The sequence below is a fragment of the Vitis riparia genome, chromosome 2, assembly GCF_004353265.1.
Source record: "Vitis riparia cultivar Riparia Gloire de Montpellier isolate 1030 chromosome 2, EGFV_Vit.rip_1.0, whole genome shotgun sequence".
In the NCBI taxonomy this organism is placed as follows: Eukaryota; Viridiplantae; Streptophyta; class Magnoliopsida; order Vitales; family Vitaceae; genus Vitis; species Vitis riparia.
In genome coordinates this window covers 16,466,232-16,479,586 of record NC_048432.1, presented here as the reverse complement: position 1 = coordinate 16,479,586, position 13,355 = coordinate 16,466,232, and the positions used below count along the sequence as shown (strand labels likewise).

Below are 13,355 nucleotides of genomic sequence, written 5' to 3'. Positions count from 1 at the left end.
GATACCAGTTCAGATTAATCGTGTCCTACATTAATGAGGAAAATAGAGGTGATGAACTTAATTTTATCGCTAATTCCAACAGGTAAAAGAGAAGAAAAATGTCGTGCATACCTGGTAAATTGATAAGGTTATGTAGTATGGTAGTTCACCATATGTTGAAACAGGTTCGATAACCATGTCCACAGGTATATCTATTGAAGCTTGTATATATCCACATTGTGTGTTGAAACAATGTGCTTGACCAGCCTGTTCATGGTGGAACAAACAATGTCAACATGTATTCTTCCAAAGGTTTAATTGTAATCGTTTAAATTAAATTAAACTTATTACATTGGTATAAATATACATTCTGGTTCTATTATCACCACCATATAAACCCGGATTCACCTGAAACACAAAATGAACAAATAAATGAGAACACATTTGCTAATCTTAAGGATATATATACCAAAGCAATGAGGTGTGAATGTGTGAACTAAAATCATTAATTTTTCTTCACAAGCAAAATCTTTTGTCCACTCACCGTCCACCCAGCTTCTAAGCTTTCGGCACCATTTTTAATCTTTACTCGACCTGAAGTGTATTGAGGAGCTTGAACCGGAAGATTCCATACGCTAAGCATCGCTCCAACTCCATCATAATCGATATCTGCGGTAGTTTGAGCCACAGCAAACTGTGCAATACAAAGTAAATGTCAATTGAATTATTTTTCTTCTTCTCTTTTTTTCGTACTTCCATCAATCCTAAGATTTTCAACATAAATCAACCTTTCTCACAAACAAAAAAAATAATTGTAATTTTTTTAAAAAAAATTGCAAATACACTAAACATTAATCAATTATGTTGTTATAACGAAATTATAACTTACATGTTTGCCAGGTTCCTCGTTAGTAAGAGGATTAATTTTCGAAGCATGCATTTCTGAATACAATTTGGCTCTAATGAGATCATCTTTAATAGTTCTCCTTATGGGAACTGTTCCCATCGGACATCCTCCACCCTCCAACCCTATTTTCACGCGTTTATATTCAGGTTTTGGCACCTCTTTCTCTGGGCTCACTCTTCTAGGAGGTGATGTTGGCCTCATCTGCATCAAAATCATCTCAATAACACTTTATTTATATGATATGGGAAAAAAAATGAAAATAATTTTCACTAATTGACACACAAATTGATGTATTTACAATATAAATCAAATTCTAAAACATACCTGGGGATGAAAATTATGATTCTTCAATAAAGGATGATCAAATGCAGGTTGCTTGTAGAAATCCACACAATCATATATATCTCCATGTTTTGTCTGGATGTAGTGAAATAATTTTATGAATTTATTTTCTTATTTTATTCAAAATTTAGTAATATTTAGTTGTAGCCTACCTTAATAGTCTTCACTGCAGGCTTATTCAAGCGCTTAAGTTCTTTCTCTATTTCCAAATCTTCTTCTTTCGATAATTTCCTATATCCTTCAACCCCATTATAATACAGAAAGAGATAATAAACCAACAAATAAGGTAGAACAACCCTCAAACCCATGGATTTGACCTGTAGCAAAAAAAAAAGTAGATTAGGAATGCATGAGAAAAAAAAATTATTTTTGAAACAATGACGTACTAAACCAATGAAAGATGGCTACTACACCTCCCAAAATCACTCCCAAATGAAAATTAATATTATTTAAATGGTTTTTAATAATATCTACAAATTTAATAATCTCTTGATTTAAGGAATAATATTGTCCCATAGTGGAATGACTTGAAGGTGAATCAAAAGATTTGGTATTATTCATTCTCATGAATTTGGTAAATAAAATTAAGATTTTGATTTTGTTTTTATATTTCCATGAAATGATATAAATCCACATGTACATAAAATAATTAAACAAAATGTAGACATTGTATTGAACAAAGTAAACAAATATGATAGTCTAAAATTTGATGCCAAAAGATGTGTTACTTACACAATTAATGTTTGAAAAAAGTTACAAAAAAAAAAGTTACAAATTGTAAATATTTTTATTTTTATTTAAATATGTATCCTTATTTATAAAAATATTTATAACAATTTTTGCAAAATTAGATACTTCTCTCATATATGTTCAATTTTTAAATTTGAAGTTATCTTTTAAAAAAATTCATTTTTTTTTTCACACTAGACCATCCTTTAAAAGGATGAGTTGACTATTTATACTTTGTGAAATCGAACTTCAAACTTAACTTTTGTATCGAAAAGATAAATTCAGTTTATACTCAACAACTTTTTAGTTTTTACCTTATAAAAAAGCACGAGTAAGATCATGTTTTTCAAAAAAAAAAAAAAAGGACAATCAAGAGAGAGCACAAAGGAATTCAAGTAATAGATAAAAGAAGAAAAAAAATCTTACTTTGTTCAAAAGTCTTCGGATAAGACACCACTAAAATTTGTAAGATATTCACCATAGAGCTTGTGTGTATATATATATATATATATATATATATATATATATGGTTGAAAAACATCTCAATTATTATAAAAAATATCTTACATATGGATATAGAATTTTATTAAAAAAAAGAAAGAATTTTTTATGTTATATATATATGGTTATAAACCTAGATTTTCAACTTTTCTATTTAAGAATATAATGATATAATTGAAAATTAATTATGCACATAATCTTTATCGTTTATTATGGCAAAAATTCTCATACATGCTCATAAAATTTTTGGAAGGAATGTGATTTTCAATGATTACATATTTGTACGTAATTTACTATGTTTGTGGATTTTTTTTCCAATCTTAAATTCCCAAATTATTATTATTTAGAAAAAAATAATTTCTTACTAAATCATAATACTATTCTACATTTTATCCTTTTAATTTTTTTTAATCCAAAGTATAATTTAATTTCATTAAATATCAAGTGATTTGTGGGATTTGTTTTTATCAATGTTTGAATGCTATCGGTGATTAGAGGTATTTTTTTTATTAATGTATTATTGTTGTTATGTTATATAATCTTTTTTGTCTTTAAAAAAAATCATTTTTTTATTTTATTTTATATAATTAAGATAAATATATTTAGAAACTAATAATTAAAAAAAATAGTAATTTAGTATTATAGACCCCCTCATATGGGGCCATTTTTCTTTTGTTTTCTTCTTTCTTCTTCCTTTCTTCTTCTTACCACCCCGAGGTTGAGCTATATTGGGCGGCTAGATAAGACTGGAAGTGAAAGAAAACAAGATGAGTAAGGCGGCCAAAGAGGACTGGAAATGAGCCGTTCTGGGCGGCCATGGGACTGATGGGTGAGTTGTTTAAAAAGAAGGGAACACGTCTGAGCAGAAAGGGGGCACAATAGAGCAAAAAGCAGACAGCTATTTGGAAAAGAGGGAGCATGTCTGTTCCTAAAAGAGTGAGGAGCGTTTTCGGGACTCGAGAAAAAAGAGCCTGGGCTTAGGGAGATAGGGGAACGAGTTTTGCAAGCTTGCTGGTGAGGGGGAGAGAGATATATATATATTTTTCTTCCTTGGTTGTGTTACTGAGAGAGGGGGGGGTTCGGCTTTTTTTTTTTAGAGAGAAATTTGAGAGGGCTTGAGAGAGGAACCTACTGATGGTGTGGCAAGAGGAGAAGAAGCGCAGCTGGAAGCTCACTCACTTTTTTTGCTTGAAGGGAGCATTCCAGGTATGATTATTCGTGAGCTCCTTATTTCTCATTTCCTTCTTGACTAACTCTCATTCTCATTATTTCTTCTGGGTATTTGGTTTGTTGATTGGTGTGGATATTAGAGGCCACTCATTTTGCTTTGTGGGACTCTCGGTATGCATGCTCTATTTTTAGATTTACTTTGGATGTTTTTTACTTCTCTTGAAGACATCTGATGCTCTGTTCCTTCCCATAACTTGGTGTATCAAAATCACACTCTTGCTCCCTTTTGATTCCACCTATATTAGCCCATGGATGTCATCTAAAATGAGGCTCTATACATTCATAGCTTACTTAGTTTCCTAGGCTATTTCTTCAGTTCTTGCCTTGTTTCTATCTTCTCTTGTTCATTCTCCTGTTTCTTGTAAGTCTAGGGTGTGAAGGTCTCACTTGGGCTGGCCACAGGACTGCATTGAAGCTTTGCTATTTGGGATCACGTTGTCATCTGGGTTCATTAAGCAGTGGCAATAAAGATGCTTTGGTGTTATTAATTTGGGTGAAGAAGTTGTTTGTATAAATCGTGAAGGTTTAGGTTGTGCTTTGAGGGAGGAATAAATCTTTTCCCATGAGAGCTTGGGTGACGACGCTTTAGTTTTCTGTAAGTGCTCCTTGCTGTATCCATCCCCATGCATGCACGTAGGAATGGTGCTCTCATCACCACACCCATGCTCTTACTACCCACCTCATCCTTCATAAGCCCCACGCATATCACCCTTTTCTTCAAAACCCATTAACCCACTTCTCCTATCACACTTTCCATTCATTATCCATTTGTTGCCTATTTTCCTCACATATGTGAAGTCTCATGCCTACATGGTCATCCTTCATTCATCCTTCACCCTTCTCATACCCATTTTCTCCATCTATCATCATGCTCCATTAATCACACCGCACACTCCACCATGCCCGTAACCATACCCACACCCAAGCTCACCACCTCATCCTCCCTAACCTTCCATGCATACCACCATCTCTTTAATACTCTCTAACCTACTTTATTCTTCATCTCTCATTCATCATATCCTCCATCAAACCCATTGTTTCACACCCATCTTCATACCCATTTTCCAATACCCCTTAAAAGCATTCCCCTCACTACCTTCCATTATCGGTTCTGCCATGCATTCCCCACACTTGTTTTCCGTTCTCCATGAACTTGAGTCGTCATGCAAACGTCTTGCCACTCATCTCTCTATCCCTCATTCTCATCACCCACAATTCATCTCACATGAACTCACCACTTTGCCGAACCCATTACCATATTCATCTCTCCATATTTCTTACCAATCATGCCTATCTACTCCACCTTCCATTCAACCCACGAACTCATTTCTTTCAACACCCTGCAAGCCCACTTCCTCCACTACCCATTTATCCTCATGCATGCATGGCCATTTTTCATGCCTGTTTCTCTCACTACCCGTTTTCACTCTTCCCATACCCACCACATACCTATGCCTCCATCCATCGTTTCACCACCTCATCCATTCAAATCCGCTCTCCAAGTCCCATGTACATGGCCAGGTCCGATTCCGCACTTGCTCTACTCGTCGTCGCTGCATGACCATCCAGGAAGGAAAACGTGACAATGGATGGTTCAAAAATCGCGAAATCTAGTGAATCAAGGACAGAGTTGCTTAATAGAATTCAAATACCGAAGAGACAGCCTCGTGGAACGGCTTTATACACTAGTGTCTCGCAATGCCTGGAATGCGACTGCGATCGAATCCATAAGCCAAACGGTGATCGGTATGTGAAGGAATATGTTATAAACGTATAAAGATTAACAGTTCATACTTATTACAGTGCATGTGATCAGAACGATAACGGGGTGGTTAATCCGGAAGCGGCAAAGCGGGAATAGATTGAAGAATCTGATAAGACGAATGTAGATTTAAAATTTTAAACAATGAAGCCCACCAAGAGTCTCAGTCGGTACATGTGAAACCATCAAAAGTTAAGGAAATCTCTACTCCAGAAGATAGCGAATGTCCAGAAGATGCAGAAGGGTATAAGAAGCAGTGTCTGAATGATATATTTATTGGCCACGTGCATGCACGGCTCAAACAAATGCCACTTTTCCAAAGCTGGCAGGCCCTCAACTTGTCTAGGTGTTCATTAGGGATGGGGCGCAACGTGTCCGTGAGGTCTTTCAGTTTGCTAAAGAGTAATCTCCTTGCATCATTTTTAAAGATGAAATTGATGCCATAGACACAAAGCGGTTTGATAGTGAAATGAGTGGAGGCAGGGAGGTGCAACAGACAAACTTAGAGTTATTGGATTAGCTTGATGGCTTTAGCAGTGATGGACGCATGAAGATAATAGCATCAACAAACCGAGCTGATATTCTGGGCCCACTGCGTTGAGGAGAGAAGTAAGAGAAGGAATACTCCTCCAGAATGAGCTTAGAAGAAAGTACTCTTGCATGGTGCGCCTTATGCATCGCCACCTTTGGGCCACGTGACATCTCTCCCTTCATCATCCTTGATTTTTGAAAATAATTTTCCAAATCCTTTCCTTCAAATAATTTTTCGGATTTTAGTTTTTTTTTTTTTTAAATAATCCCAACTCCACATTTTTTTCTCATCCTTAAGATTTTTAGGTTCCAAAAATCCTTCCATTTTTAACAAAATTGGTTGCCATTTTTCCCTTGGGTAAGCCTTCTTCACATTTTTCTTGATTTTCAAAAAGTTTTAAAATAAGTACGAATTAAATTATATAATTCCAAATGATGGAATTTATGGAATTAACTTGTGCAAAAATAAATTGGCCTTTGGTGGGGCCTACATTGGCGATGCTTTCTCTGAAAATAAAGTTGAGTGAAGTGTGATATTCGATGATTAATTATCCTGCTTAGTAGGCATGGTAGATCTTCCATCTCTGTAAAATGAGCTAAAGGAGCTTGGAGTTTTGAATTTTGGCGATTTGCAGATGGACATTTTCTGGTGTGATTATTTGAATGATTTTTTTTTTTTTATCTTCCTCTCATAGGAAAACCGAAAAACCCTAACCTTTTCCTCTCATTATAAAACCTCTCTGCCTCATTATCCTCTGATTATGAAAACCCAAAAAGCCCTAACCTATTGCTCTCATTCAAAAAAATGAAAATCCAGTGTTGGTGACGACTCCTACCTCACCCTCTGAAAACCCAAAACCTAAGGTAAACACTCTCTCTTTTTCTTGGATTCTTTGTTTTTTTAGAAAATAATAGTCAAAATTTTCTTAAATTAAAGGATTTTGTTTTTCCTATTTTGTGGTTTTTTTTTCCATTATTAAGGTTGAGATATTTTTCTATTAAAGGATTTGCAGAAAAACATTTGTTACATCCTGATACAAAGTGGCTGTGATGTTGCTCATGTGTTGAGGAAAGAGATAGCATTCTATGCATCAGTTATCTGAATGTTGATATACATCTTTCTTGAATGGACTATGAAATTCTCTTGAATTTTATATTCACCTACAGGGTCACTTGTTTATTATCATGGAATTGAGATGTCAATATGCACTATGCTACTTCTGATTATGAGAATGGAAACAGAACCACTATGAACAGCCCTTCCAGGTGAGTTTGCATGTGTTGTTAAAAATCCATGATGTTTCTCCATGGCTGTGATGCTTGACCCATTGTGGTTGTATTATTGCTTTGTTATTGTGTTCCCTATTCCTACTTCTTTTCTTTTTGTTCCCCTTTTTGTTTGCAATTTGTTCTGACAAGTTTATCTCTACCTTTGTTGAAGCGTAATGCACACGGATCAATCTCCTGTTCTCACCCCGAGGAAGCCAAGAGAAGCATTGAGGCCAGCTAATCTTTTGTTAAACAATCAGATTCTCTCTGCATCACCTAAATGGGTACCTTTAAGCACTCGTGCCAAATTTGCCAGTTCATGGCGCTTTTGTAGTTCTCCGGACACCTCGATGTCAAGCATGGTTCAAAGTTGAGGTATTGGTCTTTAACTCGGACGGTCCTCAGGCACATCGGTCTCCGTGTCTCGGCTCGGTATCGGATGATATGCAAAATATGATAATTAAAAAAAAATTTAAATTACAAAAATTTTAGAAAAATAAATATAATTAAATAGGTTTAAAAAATTATAAAATAAAATTTATTTCACATTTAACATTATTTAAACAAGTAAAAAGCCTTTGCAGAAAACAATTTACAATAATATTAAAAATTTTAAATTATTTTATTTCACATATAATAATATTTTTACTAAAAGACATAACTCAATTATCAATTCCATTTTTAATTTTGATTAAATGATTTTAATAATATTAATATAATAACAAATTAAATGGTTTGAATAGATTGTTAATAAGAAATTAATATACCAAATATGCTACCATTACCATACCAAATAATGCACTACATATCATTTATATCACACCATTAATATATAAAACAGTAAATCATTGTCATATGAAATAATAATTTAAAAAATCAGTTTCTCCAAATACCCAATTCACACCCACGACCCTTTTTTTCAATATCATCAATTCAATCACAAGACTTACCTACAACACGGTGAGATAGGGGTAAAAAAAGCAGAGAGAGAGAGAAGGGCAACAGTTGTTGTTGCATTCCCAACGACACTATCAAAGGCGCTCCATATCCATTCTACAATTAATGATGCCCTCAACCTTATTTTCTTATACACCCTCAACACTCATGGTTAGACCGATGCCTTTCTTCTTCTTCATAATGGGTCATGGATCTTGGTTGTTGAAAAGTTTTTCCTTTTAAAGGTAATATTTGATTTTTAGGTTTTTTAGGTCTCCGCCTTCCCGAGTCTCCCCTCCCTCACTCTCTCTTCCGCCTTTTTCACATTTTCCCGTCTCCAATGCTTCATCCAACTTGGATGCTCCAAATACACTTCACCTTTTCCCCCACCCTACCCTACCAATAAATGAACATTTTGTTACTACCTTTTAAATATGTGTACAATTATTGCATTTTTATAAAAACAAATGAATCCAATTAACTTTTATTTTTTGTCTATTTTATTTATTTTTTACTTTATTCCACTTATGTGTAATCAAATATTATATAGCATATGAATCTTTATTCAATAAAACTGGAATTGTATATAACGTGGATATAGAAATTTATTATTATTATTATTTTTTAAATATGATGAAGAATGATAAAGATTCAAGTGATATAAGCAAACAAAAATGATTATTAAGATAAGCTTTTGTCTCCATGAATGCCTGAAAAAAGCAAACAAAAACTGTTATTAAAATTAACCCTGCCCATCTGGACAGTCAAAATGTAAGTGTCACCGTACAACTAAGACGACAAAAATACTAGTGTACTACTCACCTTTAGTTCAAGTACATTTGAGCCACTAATGTTATGATGTCTCATTAAACAATAATTCCATTTTTTTATTAAATAATATTTTTATTGGTTTTGCGTCAATGTGTTAAACTAATAATTTAATAAATATGTAAGATTGTACATTTTAGAAAAACTTATGTAATTTCATATAACACCCCCTTAAACATGTTATATTTTTGGAAAAATAGGCAAATTTTTATGAATTTTCCTTATTTAAACAAAATATATGAAAAACAATTAGTTAATAAAATCAAATATTGTATTTGTTTAATTATGATAAAGTGATATTAAATATAATATTTCATAAAAAAATAAAAAATACCTTGATAAATTAATAAGATATAAAAATATTATTAAAAATATTTTTTATACTCAAATACTATTTTTTTTATAAAAATAATTTTAATAAAATTATTATTAATAAAGTTCAATAAATGATAAGTGGAGATATTTACGGTAATTTTTAATATGATGGAATGTAATACGATAAGATAGAATGCAATAGAAATAAGGAAAACATCGAGTTACCTAGTCTTAACTAGTAAATGATAAACCCATTTAGCAAAATGGCTCCCAAACTATGAATCCATAATATTCATTTAATTTAATTGAAATGCACAAAATTGATTGAATGTCTTTTTCAGCAAAAGAAAAGGTAGATGGGACAAAATTAGTGAGAGAAGCATATGATTTTAAGTCGAGTAATGAAAATAATAAAAAAGAAGGGATAGAAATATCTGAAGTAGGGAGAATTGGACAAAAATCTGGTCAGTTGGGGATGGGACCGTGTGGAAGGTCACAAACATACAATATATCATATTATAAACGTAATATAAAAATAAAAAACGGCTAAAAAAGAATTCCACCAATTAAATTGAGTCGTGACTCGTGGGAGACATTTGCCCTTTTCCTTACACACACACACATATATATATATAATGCACTTGGTTTTGTGTTTGTCCCCTCCAAACCTTCAATCCTCTAAACTGTTGAGGTCTCGCGTCCCTGGTGATCCACGTAGTTACCCAATGGATAAACGTACAATCTCAACCAATATAGGTTCCTGACTCAATCGTTCTTGCAAAAGGCGTTTGGACAGGGTGTCCGGACACACCCTCCGACGGTTTTGAGATAAAATCAGTTGGCACAATTGGCCTTTTACTAGGTATAGCAAGTTTACCTTCCTCTTTGTGCGAAAGTTCATATATATAGTATCAGAAGTTCTCTCTCCTTCTTTAATGATGGAAGACTTTTTGGTTTACCATGATGCCACTAGGTGGTGGCAGGGACATCCTCGCCCTACGGGCGGCTGTCAGAGATCGTGGGAGGCGCCTTGATTGTCAGAGATCGTGGGAAGTGACTTGCCGTCACTTCATTCTTGTCCTTTCACTCTACAGGTGGCGGAAAGTGAGCCATGACAGGCTGTTGTGATTACGTGCAAGACTTGCTTACTTCAGTCAGGGATCCGGACAAACATATCCGGATAGGATATGACGGTCGTCCGGACGCGATATGACGGTCGTCCGGATGTGATGTTTGCGAGTGTCGTGTGCTTCTCTCTCAGGGAGTCCGGATAGGAGAAGTGCGCCACGTGTACTCTTGAGAAGATCCGAATAGGTTAAATCCGGATAAGAATGCGTGCCACGTGTTACCAGGGGATGTGTACCACGTGACATCAGGGGGAGGGATCCCTACATAAACATGCCAGCTGATTTCGCCTGAGCACAAGAACTTCCTCACCCTAAACCTCGAATCCTTTCACCTTTTTTTTTTAGATCCAAACAGCACTATGTCAATTAAGTACCACTGATTTTTCTTTTCCATTTTTTTCTTTGTGATTTTCTTTATTCTGGTTTCCTTGTTTTTGATCTTTGTGTCAGAAAATGTACTCCTTTTTTTCTTAGTTCCTGTTTGTTTATCTGAAAATGAGTTTTTTCTATTCTTATGATTGATTTTTTGTTTTTGTTTTATTTTATTTTATTTTATTTTGGGCTTGGGACTTTGATGGGCATTGGAAGATTTGTGCTTTTTGATCCTCGGTGACGTTTTTTGTTGAATGCTCTGTTGACGTTTTGGTTTCATTTGAACAGGGGAGGATTGAAAATGGATTGATGGGTTTGATTCATTTGTTGGGTTTTTGGGGTTTGTGGATTGGTGGTTGAGGTGGGATCTTTTGGCACATTCTAGGGTTTATGCTGTTCTTGCTGTTCATTTGCTATGATTTCGAAGTGAAAAAATGATTTCTTTTGGTAACTCGGAAGGCTTGACCTAGTCAACTCGGAAACCCAGATTGAGTCAACCGAGGTTAAAACGATTCTTGATTTGGGTCTAGAATTTCAGATCGAGGAGGATACGACTCGGCCGATACTTCGAACCGTGCTCCAGAATACAGAGTGTAGTTAAACATTGTCAGGACAGCTGTTTTGGCTTCACAGCAGGTGTAGCCCTGAGTGTTCTCCAATACCAAGTCCCAGAATGACAAGCCCTGATCCCAGCTCCAGAATACAGAGTGGTGCTGTCACCTCTCTGCATCCACAAGCTGGAGCTACTGCTGCAGAGTCTCCTACCAACCGGCCTGATGATGGAAAGCAACAAAGCAACCGATTGCCCCTTCCACTGATAACAATTTCTAATTCTTGTCCTTTTTCTCCTACATATTCTACATCAACAACTCCCTCAGTACCACAAAGTCCTGGTAGGGCGGAAAACCCAATTAGCCCTGGATCACGCTGGAAGAAGGGTCGGCTCATAGGGAGAGGCACATTTGCGCATGTATATCTAGGGTTTAATAGGTTTGTGACCAAATGGGGTGTATGCCCACGTAACTTTATTTTTAGGGAAGGGTATTGTTGTTTTATTTTATAACTGATTTGATCTTTGCATGTAAGACATTAATTTTATTACCAGTCAGAAGTTCTGCACTATAAATAAGCCATAAAATTGAAATTACAATCAGCCATTGTTCGTAATTATGATGTGTTTCAGCATTATGTAATTTTTGTTTGACTTCATTATTGAACTTTGGATTTTTGAAATCCCTGAACTGAAGATGCATCTTTTTTCAGTGATTGCTTGCATTTGTCTATTTAATTTAAGCAATCTGCTATTTCTCGTGCATTATTCTTTATATATCTGACTTTTTTTTTCTTTTGCTTGGACTTTAGTGAAAGTGGGGAGATGTGTGCAATGAAGGAGGTTACATTATTTTCAGATGATGCGAAGTCAAAGGAAAGTGCACAGCAGCTGGGCCAAGTAAGTTTTCTCTAGTAGATATGCTGGAAACTTGGTTTTGAAGAAAAAAACTGGTTTTTTTTTTTTTTTTGCACCTTCTTGCACAGTTGAAGGAAAAATTATAAACTTACCAGTGCTATTTGGCAGGAAATTTCGCTCCTCAGTCGCTTAAGTCATCCAAATATAGTGCAATACTATGGATCTGAGACAGTAAGTCTTGTGTAATCTTTGTCTTTATTGCTGTTCATGCTCTTGCAAGTTTGATGTGATCCTATTCCATTGGTTAATCATTCTAAAGAATCTTCTCTCATGCTTATTTCGACCATCTGAAGCTTCTATGAAGTTGCAGTACACTGTCACTTTATACTTAAGCCAGTAGTCTGCAGTTAATGAAACATTTGATTGAATGTTGGATGCTTATACAAGTGCATTGTACCAAAAGTTGGCATCTGGTTATGTATTGTCCTTTGAAGTTTCATCTGCATTACATTATATTAGATCACTAGATGGCGATTGATTCTTCAGCTTATGTGAAATTTTCCTTGGCTATATTCCTTGAACAGGTGGATGACAAACTCTACATATATTTGGAATATGTATCTGGTGGTTCCATATATAAACTTCTTCAAGAGTATGGCCAGTTTGGTGAAATAGCTTTTCATAGTTATACTCAACAAATTCTGTCAGGGCTTGCATATTTGCATGCTAAAAACACTGTCCATAGGTAAGTCAGATCACCTTACATTGTTGGTTTGGTTATCCTAGGCTATCATTCATTACTCACCCCCAATGAATCTCATCTTTCTTTTTATGGGTCTGGGTGTTATTTGAAAATTTGAAATAAGAGTGTAGTGATGACATTAGAAAATAGAGGTCTAATAATTTAGTAAAACTACAACACGTGCATAACATGTGCATTATCTATAAAACATTCTAATAATTTGTTCCATTTAGCAAAACTACTACACGTGCATAGCATGTGCATTATCAATAATGCAAAATTGCAAAAGCAGTTCAGAAGCAATATTTTTATCCGATATTTTGGAAAATTTTAATATTTTTATCTTTGCGTTCACACAATTTATATTATTTTTAAAA

General features: G+C 34.7%; 1 protein-coding gene and 1 long non-coding RNA gene across 2 annotated transcripts; one reads left to right on the top strand and one right to left on the bottom strand.

The window, feature by feature from the left end:
* Positions 1-218: 218 nt before the first annotated feature.
* On the bottom strand, positions 219-542 carry LOC117905338. The gene is made up of 3 exons (XR_004649725.1): positions 524-542; positions 331-387; positions 219-246 (listed from the first exon to the last, which is right to left on the bottom strand). It is a non-coding gene; the product is annotated as an uncharacterized LOC117905338 (long non-coding RNA).
* A 10,944-nt stretch (positions 543-11,486) lies between these two features.
* Positions 11,487-13,023, top strand: LOC117905289 (mitogen-activated protein kinase kinase kinase YODA-like). Its single transcript, XM_034818208.1, has 4 exons — positions 11,487-11,818; positions 12,191-12,278; positions 12,405-12,467; positions 12,821-13,023. Exons 1-4 carry the CDS (start codon positions 11,502-11,504, stop codon positions 12,983-12,985), a joined length of 633 nt encoding a protein of 210 aa, XP_034674099.1. The 5' UTR covers positions 11,487-11,501; the 3' UTR covers positions 12,986-13,023.
* Positions 13,024-13,355: the final 332 nt, after the last annotated feature.

Coding starts and splice junctions, on each gene's coding strand:
- LOC117905289 (XM_034818208.1), top strand. CDS start 11,502: ATGACAAGCCCTGATCCCAGCTCCAGAATACAGAGTGGTGCTGTCACC. Junction 11,819..12,190: donor GTATATCTAGGGTTTAATAG/GTTTGTGACCAA, acceptor CTTGGACTTTAG/TGAAAGTGGGGAGATGTGTG. Junction 12,468..12,820: donor AATACTATGGATCTGAGACA/GTAAGTCTTGTG, acceptor TTCCTTGAACAG/GTGGATGACAAACTCTACAT.